This window comes from Rhagoletis pomonella, unplaced genomic scaffold (genome assembly GCF_013731165.1).
Source record: "Rhagoletis pomonella isolate Grant_MI unplaced genomic scaffold, Rhpom_1.0 Rhpom_scaffold_00011, whole genome shotgun sequence".
Classification (NCBI taxonomy): domain Eukaryota; kingdom Metazoa; phylum Arthropoda; class Insecta; order Diptera; family Tephritidae; genus Rhagoletis; species Rhagoletis pomonella.
In genome coordinates this window covers 11,418,301-11,438,022 of record NW_023458565.1, presented here as the reverse complement: position 1 = coordinate 11,438,022, position 19,722 = coordinate 11,418,301, and the positions used below count along the sequence as shown (strand labels likewise).

General features: G+C 38.1%; 1 protein-coding gene across 1 annotated transcript; it reads right to left on the bottom strand.

The window, feature by feature from the left end:
• Window positions 1-518: 518 nt before the first annotated feature.
• LOC118746612 (basic helix-loop-helix neural transcription factor TAP-like) lies at window positions 519-5,685 on the bottom strand. The gene has a single exon (XM_036480459.1). The coding sequence runs from the start codon at window positions 5,050-5,052 to the stop codon at window positions 3,691-3,693; it is 1,362 nt and encodes a 453-aa protein (XP_036336352.1). The 5' UTR covers window positions 5,053-5,685; the 3' UTR covers window positions 519-3,690.
• Window positions 5,686-19,722: the final 14,037 nt, after the last annotated feature.

Sequence of the window (19,722 nt, the reverse complement as noted above, 5' to 3'; positions counted from 1 at the left end):
GGGTATTAATCGAAATGATTTTTAAATGGCTTCATTTCTAAACTACATGTACATAGGTATGAAAAAGTATCACCTGAGAGAGGTTTAAGATAGTTTTAGTTGGAGAATATTTCGAAGATATTTAAAAAATTTAAAGTCTCATACACATACATAAAGACTTCATACACTCAGCGAAGCGGGTGAGAGCGATCTAGCCATACATAGCTTAAATAAGTGGAGATCGTAGAAAGTTAATTAAAATACTGAAATAAAATATCGTTTCTTTCTTTTGCACTTTATTTTCATGATAGTTCATTGCTTACGATAAGTTCACATTTCATTACAACCTGTATCAACTCACTCTAACTGAATTCACCTTACTTTCTTTGTTACAACTGCAAATAATCTTGATTATAAATATCGAGCCCTAACCGCCAAAATAAAGTAAGCAACATTTTTTTTTTAATTTTCTTTTTGATACAGAAATACTCCTAGAGCATCAAGATGCATTTCGGCATCAAAAAGAAAATTTTGAAAAAAATTTCGCTTTCTTTATTTTGGCGGTTAGCGCTCGAGATATATTCTTCATATTAATTAACATCTTTGGAAATGACTAGCTCCTGTTAAAGGTATAAAAAATACATTGCTAACTTACAAAAATATATTTTCGTATCTAATTTATTTTTACGTACAATATTTAATCTTTGGTACATTTGTAGATAAATATCAAAACCTTCACATTTCATAAAGCTTGTAAACAACTACAATACAATAAGGTACCTGATGCGTTGTGATCGATGGTTAACTTTTATAAAAAATTTTGCATATTATGTAAATGTACGAAAATACTAAATATGTAGTTTTGATGTTAACATTTGACGGTGATTTGATTTCCAAATTGCTTTACTTTCAAGTGATCGACAATTTCATTGAGCGGCAGAGGATCACTTCAGAGAAAAGCAATTTTAATAAGTGATTAGTGTTTCGAATTACATTAATGAAAATAGTATTTATTTGCAAAGTATTTTGATTTGGAGTTCGCTGAGTAACATTCAATTTGGAACTGCAAACCCAGATACTTTGAGAAGAGTGTAGAAACAATAATTTTTTTTCGAAAAATATGAAGCATCGTTACAAAAAAAAATTCGTCATAACAAGGCTTCAATAATGATGTTTTAATTCAGTGGCAACAATTTTCATCCATAGAAATTTTGAAATATTTTTTAGCAGCTATCAACCGAACGGCGGAAAAAAAACACTTCAAAATTATTGGATGTTTCTTTTTTAAACAAATAAAAGAGTTTTTACTATAGTATTTTACCAGCGGCAAAATATTAGCGCTATGTTGATTTTTTAGAGACCGTAGCGAATATATGTAACTACATATGTACATAAGCCCGTATCAGAAAAAAATTTCGCCGTACATCTCCGAGTATAAAAAGAGTATTGTTGTTTTTCAAGGCAATTTCTAACTAACCTAATTTCGAAAAAATAAACTTTTTTTTCGCCAAACTTAATGGTCGCCTTTTTACATTTTTCGTAATGTTTCCGGCATTGACAGTCGGATTTTAAGTATGATATATCGATTTCCGAGGAGTTCTTATCACCCTAACGTAACACCCTAATGGCAGTAAATTAAGGCTCTCCAAAAAACATTAAACTTGTGCTTAGGAAGTATTTTAATTATTCCAGTAGAACTATTTTAAATTTTTTTTATTGCGGAATGAACATAGGTGTCACCGAAAAATGTAAAAGGATAAAAAAAAAATCGTAATTGACTTACTTGCAAAAATACTCTAGACTCGCAGGTGTACGGCGAACTTTTTTTGTTTGCATTTAAATAAAATCTATAATTTTTTCTTTTAATTTTTTAGGTAAGTGTTTTTAATATTTAAATATATGGTTGAAATTCTCTAAAGTATAACGTTGAATCAGAAAGTTTGCGCCAAAAATAACTAATAAATACTAGCGGTAACAAAAAAACAAGAAATATCCCGAAAAAATCTTGAAAAATACCGAATGACCCCGAGAAAAGCTCGAAAATTCTTACTTAAATACGAAAAGATACCAATAATCCCGATAGATCCCGAAACAAATATTAAAAATCTCAAAAATAAAAATAAAAATACATAATTGAACTGGAAAGTTCCAGTATAATCACCTAAGACTGCTAATTAGATCCCAAAAGATCGCTAAGAGGAAATCTCGAAAATATATTGCTGAACATGAACTTTCAATTGAAATTTCCAAAGATCTCTAATATCAAAAAACTTAAAACACCGAGAAAATTTCTAAAATATATATACCATTGAAATTCTTGAGAAACACCCAAAGGCCCCTTATAAAATGCGGAAAATATCCGAGGACTCCGAAATGTTTTTGAAAAAATCCCAAATAAATGTCACAAATATACCGTTGAACTACAAAATTCCAGCAAACTTCACAAAGGACGCTAAAGAGTAAGGAAAAGTGGCAAGAAATGCCGGTATATCCATAAAAATACTGACAAATCACGGAAATATGCCGTTAAACCTGAAAATACCCGCCTAACATAACAAATAAAATACGATAAGTCATGAAAAATACCGAATTATACCGAAAAAGATCTGAATAATCACAAGGAAATCTTAAAGTTTACCGCTAGATCGGAATCGTATAACTCTCAAAGATCTCTAATAAAATACAAAAAGTCTCGAAATATTCAGAAATATTGCTGCGAAATTCTCGAATATACCGTTAAACTATAAAATTTCCGAAAAATTCCAAAAAAGTATCTAAAAAAAAAAATACCTCGAGAAAATTTCGAGAAAGTCTCGAATAACCTCGAATGATCACGATTAACTTCATTTTTTACAAATGCTAAAAAAATAATGATTTTAAGGTTAAAAAACACAAAACGATCATAAAAAACGCAGTCAATTCCGAACAAATTCAATCCAAATATAACAACAAAGTCAAAAAGAAAATATTAATTCTGAAATATCTATTAAACTTAATAAAATCAGAAGTCAACGAAAATCTATGAAACATTAATGAAAAGTGTAAAATCAATAATAACTAATATTTCGGCCAAACAAAATAAACTTAAAAATATGACTAAACATTTTTCGAAAAGGGTAAAAAAGAACGATCATGTATGATCGGAAAGACAGTGTAATCTGACCGAATAAAATTTAACTAAAAATTTATCGCTTCAATAAGAGTTTCTCTTTTATAAAAGTGATATTCGCTACGGTCTGTAAAACATTTTTTGTAATTCATCGATTCCGGTGTTGTATGCATGATCCTCGTCAGCGTTTCCACTTTGATTTTCCAAAGCACAATTTTAGAAATCGCTACGCTAAAACTGGTCCGCCAAGAGTTTCAAAATAAATAGCAGGAGATCATAAAAGTATGCCTATTGCTTAAGAGGTGTAACTTGAAATTGGAGATAGAGAGAAGATTTATGTCCCATCGGAATCTAATAAAAAATTCTTAGCATTCGAAATCGAACTTAGCGACTTCCAGAATCCAACGCCACCGCAGCGCTGTGGCTAGGTACTCTATCCCAAAATCATCCATACAACCCAAAATCAATCGAAATATCACCATCAGTGCACCTATAGCTTGCTTGATACCTAACTAAAAACCTATGACTTTCAACTCACTCACTTAAGCTACCCGAATACTCCCGGTTTTAATGCACACTACACGCGCTCCTAGCAGCCACTGCTATACGCTCGTATACTGCTCGAAACCGCTGTGGTTGCCGCTGTTCGTCGCCATCACCTCGGTATAATCCATCCAAGGCGGTGTTTGTGTGTAGAAACTACTATTCTGATGCAACATAGACGCCTGCGCGTGCACTCTTGCCGTGCGCTGAGGCACCATGGGTGGTGCTGCTGCATTGACCGCCGTCAACTGATCCTCCGGCAGGTAGCAGTTCGTGGTATTCGTTGGTCGCTGGTTGTAAGCCATCTGCGTTTGGCAATCCGCCGCTACGATGTGCGCTTGTTTCGCCTCCTCCGCACAGATGGCGGCAGATGTGGGTCGCATATTGGCTGCTGCTTCGAAGGTACTCCTATACAATTCATACTTCTCCTGCGAAAAATGTGGATGCATTGCCGGATTATGCGTTTCATGCTGCACATTATAGGGGCGCACATCACTGCCGTAGGCATAACCTTGCGGCGGACGGCCGCGTTGCAGCAGCTGTTGTTGCTCGAGGAAGGCGTGTCCTGCGGTGGGCATCATCGTCGTTGCCTGTTGCGGATATGGCACGCGTCCAGCAAAGCTGCTGCTGCAGCCCATGCTAAAGATGCTTGTGTACGGTTGAGGATTGACGAAAATCGCATCGAATAATTCCTTGGTAATGCGTTCGCCGCTGAGCGTGAAATTCTGCAACTTTTCCAGGTCCAAATTAATTGTGCCTCCACTCTCCAGCACCTGCTCGAGCGCGAATATGTAATTGTGCGCGAAGCGTAGTATCTCGATCTTCGTGAGCTTTGTCTCCTCTGGCAGTGAGGGCAGCGTGACGCGCAGCCGCTCCAACGCATCGTTCAACATATGCATGCGATTGCGTTCACGATCGTTGGCTTTCATGCGTCGAAACTTTCTGATGCGCACCACTTGTGTGGGGCTGCGCGAACGCGTTACACGATTTTTGCCGACGGCATATTTGCGCTTGGGGCGCGGTTCAGTTGGTTGATCACCATTGCCATCGGCCGCGCCGCCACCGGCATTCTTTGTCGGCGTTGATGTTAGCTTGGGCGCGAATTCGGATTCCGTCAGCGGTGGCGCTTTGCTGATCACATGTTCGACTAGTGTGCGCGCACTGCGTGTGCTGTGATTACTGCTCGTATCGAGTAGCGCTGAAAATGAGGCTACTGGAGCTCCAACGCCGTTGGTATTGTAACAGCTGGCCGCAAGTGGGGAATCGGCGGTGGCGGCATAGCAATCGGCGCCATTATCGAAGAAAAGTTTACGCGGCGTTACATTGCAGTCTGTTTCGAAGCTTTTCTCGTAACCACTGTCGTATGAAGAGTCTTCAAATTCGAAAGAGCGATCATCGAAGCCGCTATAACACGAAGACATTCTGCTGTTTTACACTTTTTTTTTTTGTTGCAACAGTCTTTGTTTGGACACTTGTCGCTAGCACGGCGCGCCACGCAATACTTATTCACTTAACTACCCAGTAACGGTGCTTTACGTTTCACTTTCCATAGTAGGCATTTTTAGCACGCGAATATCGATATTTTGTTATGTTTTTGTGTGATCTTTCGTTTTTCTATTGCGTTGTTTCCCGTAGCGCGCTTCTTTACCAACTAAACACACATCGAAGGGTACTCATTAGTTTTATATTCATTCGACCATCACAACAACTCTTCGAATATATATTGTAGCGGGTGCGCGCTCATGAACCATCTCAGCAGTACAACCCTCTGCGTATTGGTGGCGGTCGTGACGGCGCCATCTCAAATCCTGCTGATTACCGCAGGGGGTTGGTCTCTAGCTTACAACAATAACTACAGTAATAATGTTCGCGCAGCACTTAGTGTGTCCATACTGTGCGTGTGTGTGGCATGTCGCTGACAATACCGGTTATCATAGTCGCGCCACCCTTACACAACCCACCCAATGCTGTAGCGGCGAAGCGAGTTTGCGAGCGACTACCAATCGGAAGGATGACTTTGTCGAGCGGCACTAATGCTTGTTGCGCCGCGATCAAAGGGATTTGCCTGAAAACAGTTGCCGGCCAAGAGAGTGTGTACATGTACATATATGTATATGTGTGTGTGTTAAATATACATATTTACATATACAAATGTTGACTCGTGGTCTGCAGTAAAAATATGAAAGTTTGATTTTTATGTTTTCTACGTTTCAAGGGTTGCCAGATGGTTTGAAATGTGCTGATTCGTTAGACTATCTTTTAAATGTATTTTACGGCAAGAAAATTAAGGCTACAATTTTGATGTAAACGAATATCGAAAATCGCCTTAAAAAGGGAGCTATCGTGGAAATGTTACATTGAAGAAAGATCGAGGAAGGCATCAGTTGCCATATACAGCTGTAGAAGAGATACTGGTAACAGATGGTACACTTCGTTCAAGATGATTTCTAGGCTCAATGACACTAACATAACCACAGTTAAGCCTACTATGTTTAATGGAGTCCTCACGTTGTTGCGGTCGCTAGAGATAGCTGAATTAGTTAGTTTACAAGCGAGTCTACAACGGACTAATTTCATTGGTATTTTTGGTGCATTGCGAACCAATCGGTACTTAACATCTTACTGAACATAACAAAACTACCAATGTATGGGCTACAAACGGGCTCAGGGCAACCTAGCAAGCTCAGCGTCTGGACACTTTAAAATTCTCGAAGTTTACGATCTAGTCCCTGACTACATCTCTGAAATTTATGTACTAACAATCACTTTTCCTCTATATACTTTCCCTCGAGGGATGAACGATTTGAAAGATGGGTTTGAGCCTGCCGAAAAGTGTGTGTGGGAGATACTGCACAGCTGACGAGTTAGCGTGAAAGGGTACCCTTAAAACAAGCGTCACAGACCACCTGTGATTCACTCTAAGCCAAGCGAACCTTAGGTGAACATTGTGGGGAAAAGTGGGGCATTCGCAAATGCAAGATACTTCTGCCCCAGCGTCGGTGGGAAGCGATCAATGCAGCTCCTTATACTTACACAGCCACAGCCTGGCTAGGGGGTCAGCATTTTCTCTCTACGGCCCTGGCCATAGCTTTCACTTTCCGGTATAAGTTCTGGCAGGTCATAGCCCGATCGAATAGTTTGGAGAATCCTGCGGAAGACTTAAGCTCTGAAGCCGGCTGTGGTACTTAATGTTAAATTCCCTGTTGTAGTACGACGACGTAAAGCCATGGTCAAATCCACGATTTTAATGCTAACCGGACTGGAAAGGAGTGTGCGAACAGGCATTAGGAGCGCCTTGGTTACAACATCGTTAGCTTCTCTTAATGTTCTGTTGGATTTGCTAAATCTGTATATAGGTCCAAGAAGAAAAAAACCAAGGCGATGGATAACGCCCTACGACGAGTGACCAGAGAGCTTTTACTTTCATCAGCATTGAAGTTCAGGTGGCTATCGGGAAGGCAAAGCCCTTCAAAGCCATTGGTCCCAACAGACTATGCATGTCGATATTAAAACACGAATGGTTAGAGGTGCGAACTGCCACAACATAAAGACGCACACCACAAATTGAAATACGTTTTTTTTTTTGTATTGAGAATGTAGAAATTTCTTTCCCTTGACTCAGATTCTTTAAAGAGCCTGGAATTTTTGCAGAGAAGTATCGGCTCGCAAAGTCTAAGCGAATTTTTTTAACCATTTGTAGCTTCTCTGGGCATCATTTACAATATGCCACTAGTGTGTCTGAGTGGAAAGCCGAGTTTGTCTTTTCCATTCGCGAAACCAATCCAATACAACGCAACTCAGAATTATCGTGGTTGACACTCTTTCTGAAATTTATGGAATAAAAATCTAATCGCATGGCAACTCTAAATTTTGCAAATATGGTTAAGGTTTTCTTTAGTAATTTGTTTTTGTTTTGATACTTATTTGAGTTAGTAGTAGATGAAACCAATGTTAACCGTACAAGTACAACAATAATGCGTATGAGCACGTTACTACATACATACATACAGACCATACACTAAAGTAGATGTGTATGTAAGTGCATATCAACGTGTCGCCTGGAGGCTTATCAGCGGCAATTGTGGACGCATGCTCAAGGGTTGATACAGTTGATTTACTCTCGCTTTTTCGCGTGTCCAACAACTCCACACGCAGTGCAGTGTGCAATGAGTGGGTAGCGCTTTCACTGTGCAAAGTATGTATGGACTAAATATGTACCTACATATTTACTCACCCCGGGGGAGAGCATACAAATTTGTTTATTTCAACACAAAGTCTCAAAAGCCGGCCATAATGGTGAGCCAAATCGAACTCGAAGTCGCAAATAAAAGCAAAGGAAAAAAGTACTTTCGTGATTATCCACTGTCCAGGCGGTGAATGCATTGACGACTAATTGCTGAGTTGGGGCGTCGTCTTTAATGTCCATCGACTAAAGCCCAAAACAATGTCTTTTTGCTTTAAACACTTGTACGAGTTATGCACTTAATGTGCAAATGTGTGGAAACTGTTGCGGTCCGTTGTCCGTATTGCTGTTGTTTGGTCCAAATGCAGACCCAAATGCATAATGGCCATTTGGGCTATTCCCCTAATAGCACAATTTCTTTCATTTCTCCAATGCCAGCCACAAATTATTATGCCACAGAGAATCTTGTTGATTGTTCATTGTCTTGAAAATTTGTTTGTAATCATTTCCGAAGCATCCATTTATATTTACGTATGTGGACATGGATGAAAGGAGTCGAAATAAGGGGAGATGTAGCCAAAAGTAAATTGTTATACCTTTGTTGATATTAACAAAAAACAAAAAAAAAAACGATTAAGTCCATTGACACAATTTAAAAGATACAAATGTACATATCCATATACCTACATACCTATACACTTACATGCATTGTGTTTAACTAAGCCTTTGTGGATGCGTAAAGTTTGCATCTTTAATCTATATCTATCTCCTATACATAAGGGCTATTCGCGATTCGGTGCATAAGAGCTGACAAATTTATGCAATTGCAGAAATATGCCATGGATTGTGAGCGACCTTTAATAAACTGTCATGGTAAAACTTTTTTAATCAACTGATAGAAATGTCAACCAGAGTTGCAATGCATAGCATTTTTATGCTATGGATTTTCGGTATTGCAAATTTGTCAAGCCATGACAAATGCAAATGCGTGTATTTTGTTTGTGTATTGCAAATAATTTGCAATACAAATTTGCAATGCAATGATGCTAGGCCATTTGCACCGGATTGCGAATAGCCCTATAGTATAAAGGAAAGTCGAGATTCTTTGCACGCGGTAATCTCGAAAACTACTGAACGGATTTTGACGAGATTTTCTCTTATGTTCTCTGTATCGATAGGAGAGTGACCTTTTAATTTTGAATTTACAAAAGCTGAGGTGTTTGATGAAAGAGATTGGTCTCTAGAAAATCACTAATGTATTATTTTTCTGAATAGGGTTGCCACCTGTTAATAAAATTACTATATTCAATCATAATAAGCGTAGGCAACGGTTCTGCACCGCCACTCTCAAACGAAAAGACTTAGTATCTACATGTGCAATAATGTATTATTTTTCTGAGTAGGGTTGCCACCTTTTAAGAAGTTATAAGAATTTCGACGTTCGTTGGATTAATAAATGAGATACCAAATTAAAGGGCATGGCCTTCGCATGTTCGAAAGCTTTAATTTTTTGAATAGGGTTGCCACCAAATTAAAAATTACTATCTCCAAACATAGTATAAAGGAGAGTCGAGATATTTCTCAAAAACTACTGAGCGGATTTAGACAAAATTATTTAAGTATGATCTTTAGTACTTTAAATCCTTATAGGGTTGCCACCTGTCTAAAAAATTATAAGATCCGCACTGTTTGTTGGATTACAAGAAATAAGGTGTCAAATAAAAGGGCTCGGCTTTTAGATGTTCAATAATGTATTCTTTTTTGAGTAGGGCTGCCGCTTTTTAAAAATTATAAGACCTTCACCGTTTGTTGGACTAAAAACTGAGCTACCAAGAGAAAGGAGATGGTCTCTGCATGTGCAATAAGTTTTTATTTTTTGTTTGAGTGGGGTTGCCATATATTTAAAAATTATTTACATATGTATAATACGCGCGGGCATTTTTTGTTAATGACATTAGATTTGCACAGTTCATTCACTATAAAAAAAAAATTAGGCGTCAAATGAAAAGGCATGGCCTTCAGCTTTGCAGTAAAGTTTTATTTTTCGAAGAGGGTTGCAACCTGTGGGAAAAATTAAAAAATCTGGGCTGTTCGTTAGATTACAAGAAATGAGGTGTCAAATGAAGAGGCTTGTCATACTACGGGTGATACATCTTTGGGCAATCGAAGTAGGGCTTAGTATCAACGCAGAAAAGACAGATCTGGCACTTCGGACTGGTCCAAGCCTAAGCTGGATGGAGTGACCCTTCAGGTGAAGCAGACCACCATGTACCTCGGAAATATACTCCATAGTAGTCTCTTGCCGGTGGACCTATCGGCCAAGAATATAGCGTCAAAAACAGCCGCCAGGCTTTATGCTACGGGTCAGTTTGTATGCGGGTCTTACGGTCACAGTAGTAGGATTGACTATGTCATACCGGATCCGCACTTTGGAACAAACTTCGAAGACATCATAGAGGTCGAAGGCTAGAGTGAGGGCATGAGGAGTGCTGGCTCGTTAATTGTCTATACAGACGGATCTCAGATCGGGGCTCGGCCTCAACAAATCTTATAAGCTGCCAAAGTATTGCAGCATTTTCCAGGCGGAGGTATAGGCCATAAGGAGGGCACAACAAATAAGCAAGTGAATCTCTATAGAGAGAGTCAGGCTGCCATAAAGGCGCTACTAAGCCACAGTACTTTCTCTACAACTATGGCGGATTCCAGGGCAGCTCTGAATTTGCTACACACCAATAGTGACGTACATCTGTACTGGGCTCCGGGGCACCCCGGCGTCGCGGGCAACGAGGAGGGCGACAGGCTTGCCAAAAAGGGAGCTTATCAGAAACCATGCCGACAAAGGCGGCGCAGAAACCGTTGAACAAAACGCAAGATAGCAAGGTGTCTAGGGTTATGTGCAGAGCGTATGACATGAAGCTCACGAAATTTCTCCTTTTCATCAAGAGGAAGGACGCTAGCGTACTAATAGGTATTCTAACTGTCTCTGCGAATCCACCCACTGGCTGGCTAACACACCTGACCTTAGGTGGGTCTTACGACACCCAGAGCTGCCGAGTAGTTCTATACGATCCTATATGGTTCCACCACTGTCTAGCGTTCGAGTGATTGATCTGGACAATTCTTCCCTTGATAGCACTGAGCGAGGCATCATTTCCCTGCTATTTCGTTCGTAAAGGTCCCTATAATCCGGTACCCATATTAGTGTAATTTTAATTTTATATGGATCAGAAATCAAGACTAGATCTTTCCTACTATCATCCACTGGAAGAGAGTGCCTGAATAACCGCTTGGCTATCTGAGAAGATATTCTCCTACGTTCTCGCTGGTGCATTCTCTTTGATGTACCTTGCTGTCTCCTTAATTGCCAACGCTTCCGCCTGGACGACGCTTGCAGGCTCTGGTAGGCGGTAGGATAGCTCAACCGCCAACGCCGTCCGTGAAGCCCTCTAAGAAATAGACCCTAAGTTGAGCACAATGACTACAGCTTGGGTATTTCCCGCACGGTTTGTGGTGAACCCAGGTCTTCGGAAGAATATATATAGTCAGTTCAATTTCAGGCGGTAATAAATACGTCTATGATAGAACCTTCTAGAGGCCAAAGGCACGCAGTCTGAAGGCGAGTTTTCGATGAAAATATCTATCGGCAATAAGATGAGCAGAATGTTCAGAATATCCTTGGCGTAGGATCCCATTGTCCCCGTTACGGTAGCTGCTATACCTTGCTAGTCAGTCCAACCGATGCAATATTTTTTTCTTCAATTAGTTACATTTCTTTTATATTGCCATCTGCTGGGAAAATGGGAAGCGTATTAAAATTTTGCTATTACAATAACACAGGCGTTCGGCTATAGATTTAAACCCTTTTGAATGGCATTAGGCATAGATAATTTCTTTTCAAAATACTTCATAAAATTCACGCCCAACTTCATTAAAAAGTGAATGCATATTCAACACCTACACTAATTTCCTGTAGTGTAATAATTCAATAAATTAACCCTTTAGATCCACACTTGGTCATAAGTATTTAGACACTTCAACTGTTGTTCGCACTCAAGTACCAGAGCATGTATATTATGTATGTACGTAGGCGTACAACCGGTAGCGGAACATTTGCGGTATCATAACATAGCCACGTGACAGGCATGCGCCACACACACTGAGCCATATTTGAATATCATAATAACGTAATTACATGACAAAAGGCGCGCAACAGTCCATGCAAGTGCCCACCGATGATGACACCGTAACCATTTGCCATGGTAATACTTCGCCGAAGATAACAAAATGCCCATTTTAAGGGGCGGGGATAAAGTGAAAGCCTGAACTAAAAAAATACCATTCGGCAAGTACGAGCAAGCAGCAACAGCAGTGACTGGGACTGGCGCCTGTCGCCACTTACCGCAAACACCCGCACGTGCCAGCCAACCAGGATCTCAATGCAAACAAATAGGCAAACGGTATGCGGCGCGCAATCTAGCCGTCCACTGGCTTGGTAATGCATACGGCCTTAACTGGTTGAGTGGTTTATGCCACAAGTCTTTAAGTCATTGTTTGATCGGAATAGTGGTGGCGGCGGAGGCGTTAGAGTCGCGTGCCACTCGATGGGCTGTTGCAACTGTTGCGGTCTCAGAATACAGCAAAATAAACAAAGCTGTGATCACCGGCGGCTGGTGTGACAGTTGGTAGGAAGCGGCTTACAGCACTAATAACAAATTGTCTTGTTGGCATAATCAGCGACACGTGTGGCTAATAAAAATTTAAATAAATACATATAAAAAACTATAGCTTAAGGACATTTGTGAAAAAATGCATTTTATGCAGGATTTTAAATGGATTTTTGTTTTGGAAGGACGCAACGTGCGCGAACAATTGAATGGTGGAAAAATAGACCGAATTGGAACAGCAGGAATTGGGTTTAGGGCGTATTCATACGCACGATTAATAAGCTTCATTAAAACCAGCTAGATATGTATGTACTAACTTGTTCTTCTTCTTATTTGGTGCTGTCACAGCCTAAGCGATTTTGACCGAATGCAGCAAAGCACGCCAGTCGTTTCTCTTCTGTGCCAACTGACACCAACTGGAAATGCGAAGTGAAGCTAAGTCCTTCTCCACTGGGTATTTCCATCGAAGTGGGGGCCTCCTTCTTCCTCTGCTACGACCAGCGGGTTCCACGGCCAAACCAGCGGAGACGATGTATTTTGATTCGCTGCACTATGCCCCCATGACGTTGTAAAGCTCATACAGCCCATTGCTCCATCGTCTGCAAAATCCTTCTTTCGAATTGGAGTGGAGCCGCTGGATGTTTTCATTGTCCTCGATCACCGCTAAACCAATCTCTTTAGCTTGGTCTTCTAAACTGCAAAATGCACTGACATCTGTGGGTTTCAAGCCAACGATGTCAATGTCATCAGCATGCGCTAGCAGCATAGTTATTTTGCTGTACATGGTGCCGCTGCGATTCAGCTTGGCAGATCTTATGACGCTTTCCAGCATCAGATTGCAAAAAAAGAGTGTGAATTGCCCTGTGTAAAACCTTGTTTGGTCTTAAATGGCGCGAAAAGGGCTTTCCCAATTTGGACGGAGCAGAAAGTTATGCTCAACGTGACTTTACATAGCCGTTTTAGATTTGCGTTGATCCCACATTTAGACATGGCGTCGTACAGGCAGCTTCTCTCTGTGCTATCAAACGCAGCTTTATAATCGACAAAAACATGGTGTGTATCGATTTGTATATCGCGTGCCTTTTCCAGAATTGTACGTGTTGTGAAAATCTAGGCAATGGTGGACTTACCAGATGAACCCGGACAGCATTGGTAGCAACTAATTGTATCAAGCATCTTTGCACACTCAGCTACAGCCATGCATGTAAATGTGCTTTCAAATGTTGAGTTTGAATCAACACCACTTTTCTCTGTGTGCAAAGATTTTCTATTTCGGTTTAGATTTTAAAAACAATTGTCTATATATGAAACCTAGAAACAAGAATTAAAACATTGTGGTTGTATTTTTAAACAAATAGGGCCTATATTTGAAACCACGAACTTTTTGCTTTTAATTTTAAACCACTCATAGCAAAACATTATTTTCTAGGCTGCTTGGACTAAAATTTAAATCACAATATATTGAAAATTGCACAAAACCATTGGCTGGTGTAAAAAGAAGGCTATAAAAGATTAAAAAAGGCAGCAGTCCCAGCTGGGTTTAAAAATTAAACCCAAATTTTTGACCGTGTATGTATCCCTCGATTCCAATCACAGGCATTCAGGTCAGAAAATAATAACTGTTTATGGAGAAAATTACGATCATACATATACCAACATCACTTAAAACTGGTTCATGGCATGCCATTTTAAGGAGCTGTTATGGTGTCGAAATGCCGAACACCGAATACGGGACAAATACAGGACATTGAAAGAAATACAGAACATTTGGCATCCCGTATAAAATAAATAAATTACCAGGACAATGGATCAAAAAAGAGGAATGTCCCATATAATACAGGACGGATGGTCAACGTACATATCAGTCGCCCCTTGGCAGGCAATGACAAACCTCCGAGTGGATTTATCTGTGACCTTATCGAAATATGAGCTTTTGCAAACTTCCGCCTATTGTGATCAGCTATTTTGGTCCTGGATAGTGATTACTAGACGACTGAATAACAGGGACCTGAGACCACATTGGTCCCTTTAATCTCCCGATCAGAATGTATAGAAAGTTCCATTGATAAGCAATTTTTTGAATCACTCGCTCTTAGTGACTCCAAAGTGTCTCATTTCTATTCAATACGTAGGGGTATGTAGCTTCTCCCGCATGGAGATCGTAGCGTGTTTCCAATATATTTCGAGTTAGGGGTAGCTTTTGAAAAGAAGGTCAACTGGAGCCGAAAAATATTATGTATGGCTTACGTCTAGGTATACAATCGAATTTTGTACGTAGATGTTTGAAGAAAAATTAAGGCTACGGGATTTACTTCAATGGTCTCAAATTAAATCAAAGCCTTTCTTAAACAAGCTGGCTTGCGTTGCAGAAGAACGAGGGAATACAAATATTAGGGATATTCATCAAATTGGCCTAACACTCTGGCAAAAGAGCAGACAACAGTACTTGCTTGAGCTAATGTGCTCTCTTGTAAGAGTGCCAGCCACTTGCTCAATTTGGTCAATATATATATTATACTTGTTCGTGATAAAATCTGTCCTAGGAATTGTTTTCCACTGAAAAAGCCACGAACAAATATACGGTGAAACCTATGTGTCAGGATCGACATTCACCATCTATTTGGCGACTTCAATGTCACTTGCGACAGAACTAAAATGAGTTGCGATGTTTGAATTTGGTATCGCCGCGAAACTGATATGGCTTTGTAAAATGACGTAGAGCAATCCTAGCAAACGCAGTCTCTAACGTTAGAGAAATTTGTATTTTACATTAGATAACTAGGGTAATTCTCTTATAGTTCTCGAGTCGATGACGAAGTTAGAGAACTACTACATTAGAATTCGATTCAAGAACGATTAGAGAAACAACGCAAATTCAAATAAATGTAAATAAGCAGTATTCCAAACGAATGAATTATAAATTATTTTTACGTTAAAATAATTCATTACTATTTTATTGCAAATATGTACATTTAGTACAAATTTTACAAACAAAGCTTTTTATTTATCCCATTAGAGATCAACATTAGAATTCGATTAGGGAAGTAATATTTTTTCGAGTCGAGAACAATGCCCCATTTTTGTTGAGATCGCTATGATTCTCGATATTTTTCCCAGTCGTTCTCTACCGTTTGAGATTAGAGAATGTGGATAGTTCTCCAATTATTCTGTAATCGATAACAAACCGCAATATTTGCTGGGTTTATGGTGCTGAAGCATGGACTATGATAACATTAGATGCGGCGGCTCTTGGAGTATTCGAGAGTAAGATTTTGCGGAAGCCTTTACGAGTTGGCGACGGCGAGTACCGCAGACGATGAGCTGTATGAGCTTTCCTATGGACATAGTCCAACGAAGTAAAACACAGCGGCTCTGCTGACTTGCTCATGTCGTTCGAATGATCACCAACACTCCAGCTTTGAAAGTATGCAACTGGGAATCCGCTGGTGATAGCAGAGGAAGAAGATGCCCCCACTGCGATGGAAATTCCAAGTGGAGAATGACTTAGCTTCACTTGGCTTTTCCCAATTGGCGTCAGTTGGCACAGAAGAGAACCCACTGGCGTGCTTTGCTGAACTCGATCAAACTCGCTTAGGCGGTTACAGCTAGAGTCCGACCGATTAATCGGCCGATGCCGAGGCTAGCATAGGCCAAAAGAATCGACATCGGCCGTTTTTGCCCGATTCTTGAATAAGGTTATGTTATTTAGTTATTTGATTATGTTTTTTTTTTGTTATTATAAAAGTTTATAAAAACATTTGTTCTTGAAATGAATTTAATTTAGGATTTAATCGGCCGAAACAACTGGCGGGATACGTTTTACTCTGACAAAACAACTTAAGCGGTTATACTGCCAATAAAGAGGAGAAGGTAAGAAGAACTGGCATAGATTCAAGGTGCATTCCTTCTGTGTACACATAATACTTTAGTTAGCCTCAATCACTTCAAAGTACGGCAAAGCAGGACGTGATTAAAACAAGCGAGTTAAATGGAACGTTTTGAGTATTTTTAATATTTCCCAAAGCAACAACATTTCCTAAAGTTACTTATATAGTGAGTTTATATCTTCATATATTTAGGCAAGTATTTACATTGAGCTCTCTCTCTCCTTCCATCATCTAAGCCACTGTGCAAATTGCGGACAATGTACCAATCACATTAAAATTCATTTCGCTCATTGTCCTTGTCAATGTCATAATGTGTTAGGGTGTCAGAAAAATTTTTGTGGTATAATCGTCAAAACGGCCGCTACTGCGCGCTGGTCAAACAAATGAAAATAAACGAAAGCAGCAAGTCCTATGCTGGGGTATGGTATTCTATTTATTTTATAAGGATATACGAATTACTACTATTTGTATAAGACCAACACATACAAACTAACACATCCAGTAAGAGGAGATGGATTGCTTGCGAACAATTACTATTGTGGTATGTATGTATGTTCAAACTTACTAATACATATAGACAAAAAGATTTGTTAGCTAGTTTGACGGACATATGTATGTATGCAAGTATGTACATTAGGATGGCCCAAAAAAGTAAAGCCGGAATTTTAATTCTCTCACTACCTAGGTTCTATAGCGAAACAAATATACCCCTATTTGTTATTTTGAAATAAAAAAAAATATTACGAGGTCGCTCAAAGTTTTCCAAATACTATTTTATGTGGGGGAAAAAAAAACTTTCGTAGAAATGGTATTCTTGAAAATCGATATTTTCGAACAGAAAACTCTGGTTCTCTTTAGGAGACTTTCAATATTAATATCCAATTTTCTATTTAACCATTTTTTAATAGTAACGATTTTTTATGGGTCCCTCCATTGCATTTTAAAAGGTTTTTGGTGGACCTAAAAAATATAGTTACTTCGGAAAAATGGTTAAATAAACAAATGGGTATTATTATTGGGAGTGTCCTGAAGAGAAACAAAGTTTTCCGATCGAAAAATACTGATTTTCAAGAATTATATACCAGTTTTTTTCCATATAAATTGCATGGAAAACTTTGAGCTTGAGGGTGTATTTTTTCGGTATAGAACAACCCTAATGGGTGAGAGCATTCAAATTCCGAATTTACCTTTCCACATGTATTTTTGGACCACCCTCATGTATGTACATACATACGCATGCATGTGTGCTCTCGTGCATCAGCGCTGCCTAATGATAATCCCAAAGCGGGGGTTCCATTGCAAATGCATTGCTTTGTTTTCTTCGTTATTGATGTTGCAGCAGCATTTAAGTGTACTTTTTTTTTGTTCAAAATAAACATTTGTGTGTGGTACGTATTTTTTCGACTTACTGTTGTGTATGTTTACTTAGTGGCTCTCTTGCAACTGAATGTCAAAAGGCTGGCTATAATCTTGATGTGGGTAAACATTGCAATCAGAGTGAAATTTTTACACGTCGAATTGAACTGCAAAAAAAAAGAGAAAATTTCTAAAAATTTTGAATAAAAAGTGGAAAATTTTTAAGAACATTTTTTGAAATTTTTTTGAACTTTATATAAAGTATGAAACTTTAATTTATATGGTTAATATTATTCGGTAGAAGGAACTATATTTTCATAAATAATTAATGCAAACAATTTTTCATGAAAATAATTGTGAATATTATATTAGAGCAAGGTGTACACTTTCATTTGTCGTCTAGTGTATGTGACTCCATGAAGTGATCGATTTTTTTACGACATTCAAAATGTTTTTCACTTTAATTTTTTCGCCAATTTCTTATAAAAATATAGCTCCTTTTAAAACAAAATATATGTTGATCGAAATTCCAAACTTCGAAGAAAATTAAGGAAATTTCATTAAACTTTCATCAACATTTTTATTCAGTTTTTGTTACAAAAAATTTGGGTATACAGTTGAGCATTGTCTTCCATACAAAATAATTCGTTATGTGGAAGAAAATTCTCAATGTCACCTATGGGTACTTGGGCCCAAAAACACATTTTTGTACAAACGCTTCAGCACTTTCGTTATCTCAAAGAACATAGAATATAAGGGAGCCGTAAACATATCCAGTATCCTTATTGTCTAGTATGATCTTTGGTCATGTTTTATTTTGTCAAACTGGTACTGTCGCTATATTGCTGTTTAACATCCTTGCTTTAATTTTCTTTAAGGCTTTCATAATTATTTGTTAGGTTTGGTGTTTTTTTTTAATAAAACGTTACTAAAAAATTTGTCGACATTATAAAAAAATATTCTAATTTCCTTAAAAAATTCATGACATTAAAAATATAAGATATAAACATACATTCTATGCATAAATCTATGCTACAATTTTTCAAGTTGGTTTCTCTTTGTTTTGTTTTAAATAACACTGTATTAAAAGATGTAATATCGTTTATTCCAAAAACAAAATTGTACGCTCGGAATCGATACTTTAGTGAGTCACGATTTTTGTCTACAGAAATTTGGTCACCGTACCTATGGGCTATAAGCTTTTGAAATTTTGTTGAAAATTTTCGTAATTTTCTCCAAATTTGAAATTTTGATTTACATGGCTTTTGCGTAGAATGAGCTATATTTTTATAAAAAAAAAAATATAAAAAAAATTCACACATTTTTATAGTAAAAAAGTAAAAAAATTAATATTTTTCAATTATTTTCTCAGAAACTATGCATGTAATCATAAAAGTACCTTTGAGGCAAAATTTTTCGGAGAATGCGATGACATTTTTATTTTTATTTTTTTTTTGAATTTCATATTTCTTCGCTATTGTGATTTCATGGAATCGCAAGCTTTCAATTGCAAAGTCGCACGGTTTTTTAAATTTTGTGGAGCATGGGACCGCCCATCCCAAATATATTTATATTGATCATTTCTAATATATTTATATTGATCATGTTCTAAACCCCACTTCTCCTTTTTGAAACATTTTGCAATTGCTATATTTGCATTAAATTACAAACAACACAGAAATTCTAGTAAATCTTATTTGTTTGGGATGAATTCAAACATTTTTTTTAATTTTTCTTCGGTTATTTTACTTTATGTACTTAATAAATGTTTTTGCGATGTAAACAAAATTTAAGGTTTTTTAATTAAAATCTTCAAAAACGATATTTGTTTTATAAAAAGATTTTTTTTTTTTAATTGTTTTATTGGAATTTTTTGCAAATTTTGAAGATTTAAACTTGACTTGGCAGATTTTTCACGAAAAATGGCTGGCAACACTGGTAGGAGGGTTCTACGATCTGAGTGATATCACAACGGGCCTAGGTGTGCTAATGGCAGCCACA

Bases quoted from the DNA above. Each gene is read 5' to 3' on its own strand.
- LOC118746612 (XM_036480459.1), bottom strand. From the start codon at position 5,052: ATGTCTTCGTGTTATAGCGGCTTCGATGATCGCTCTTTCGAATTTGAA.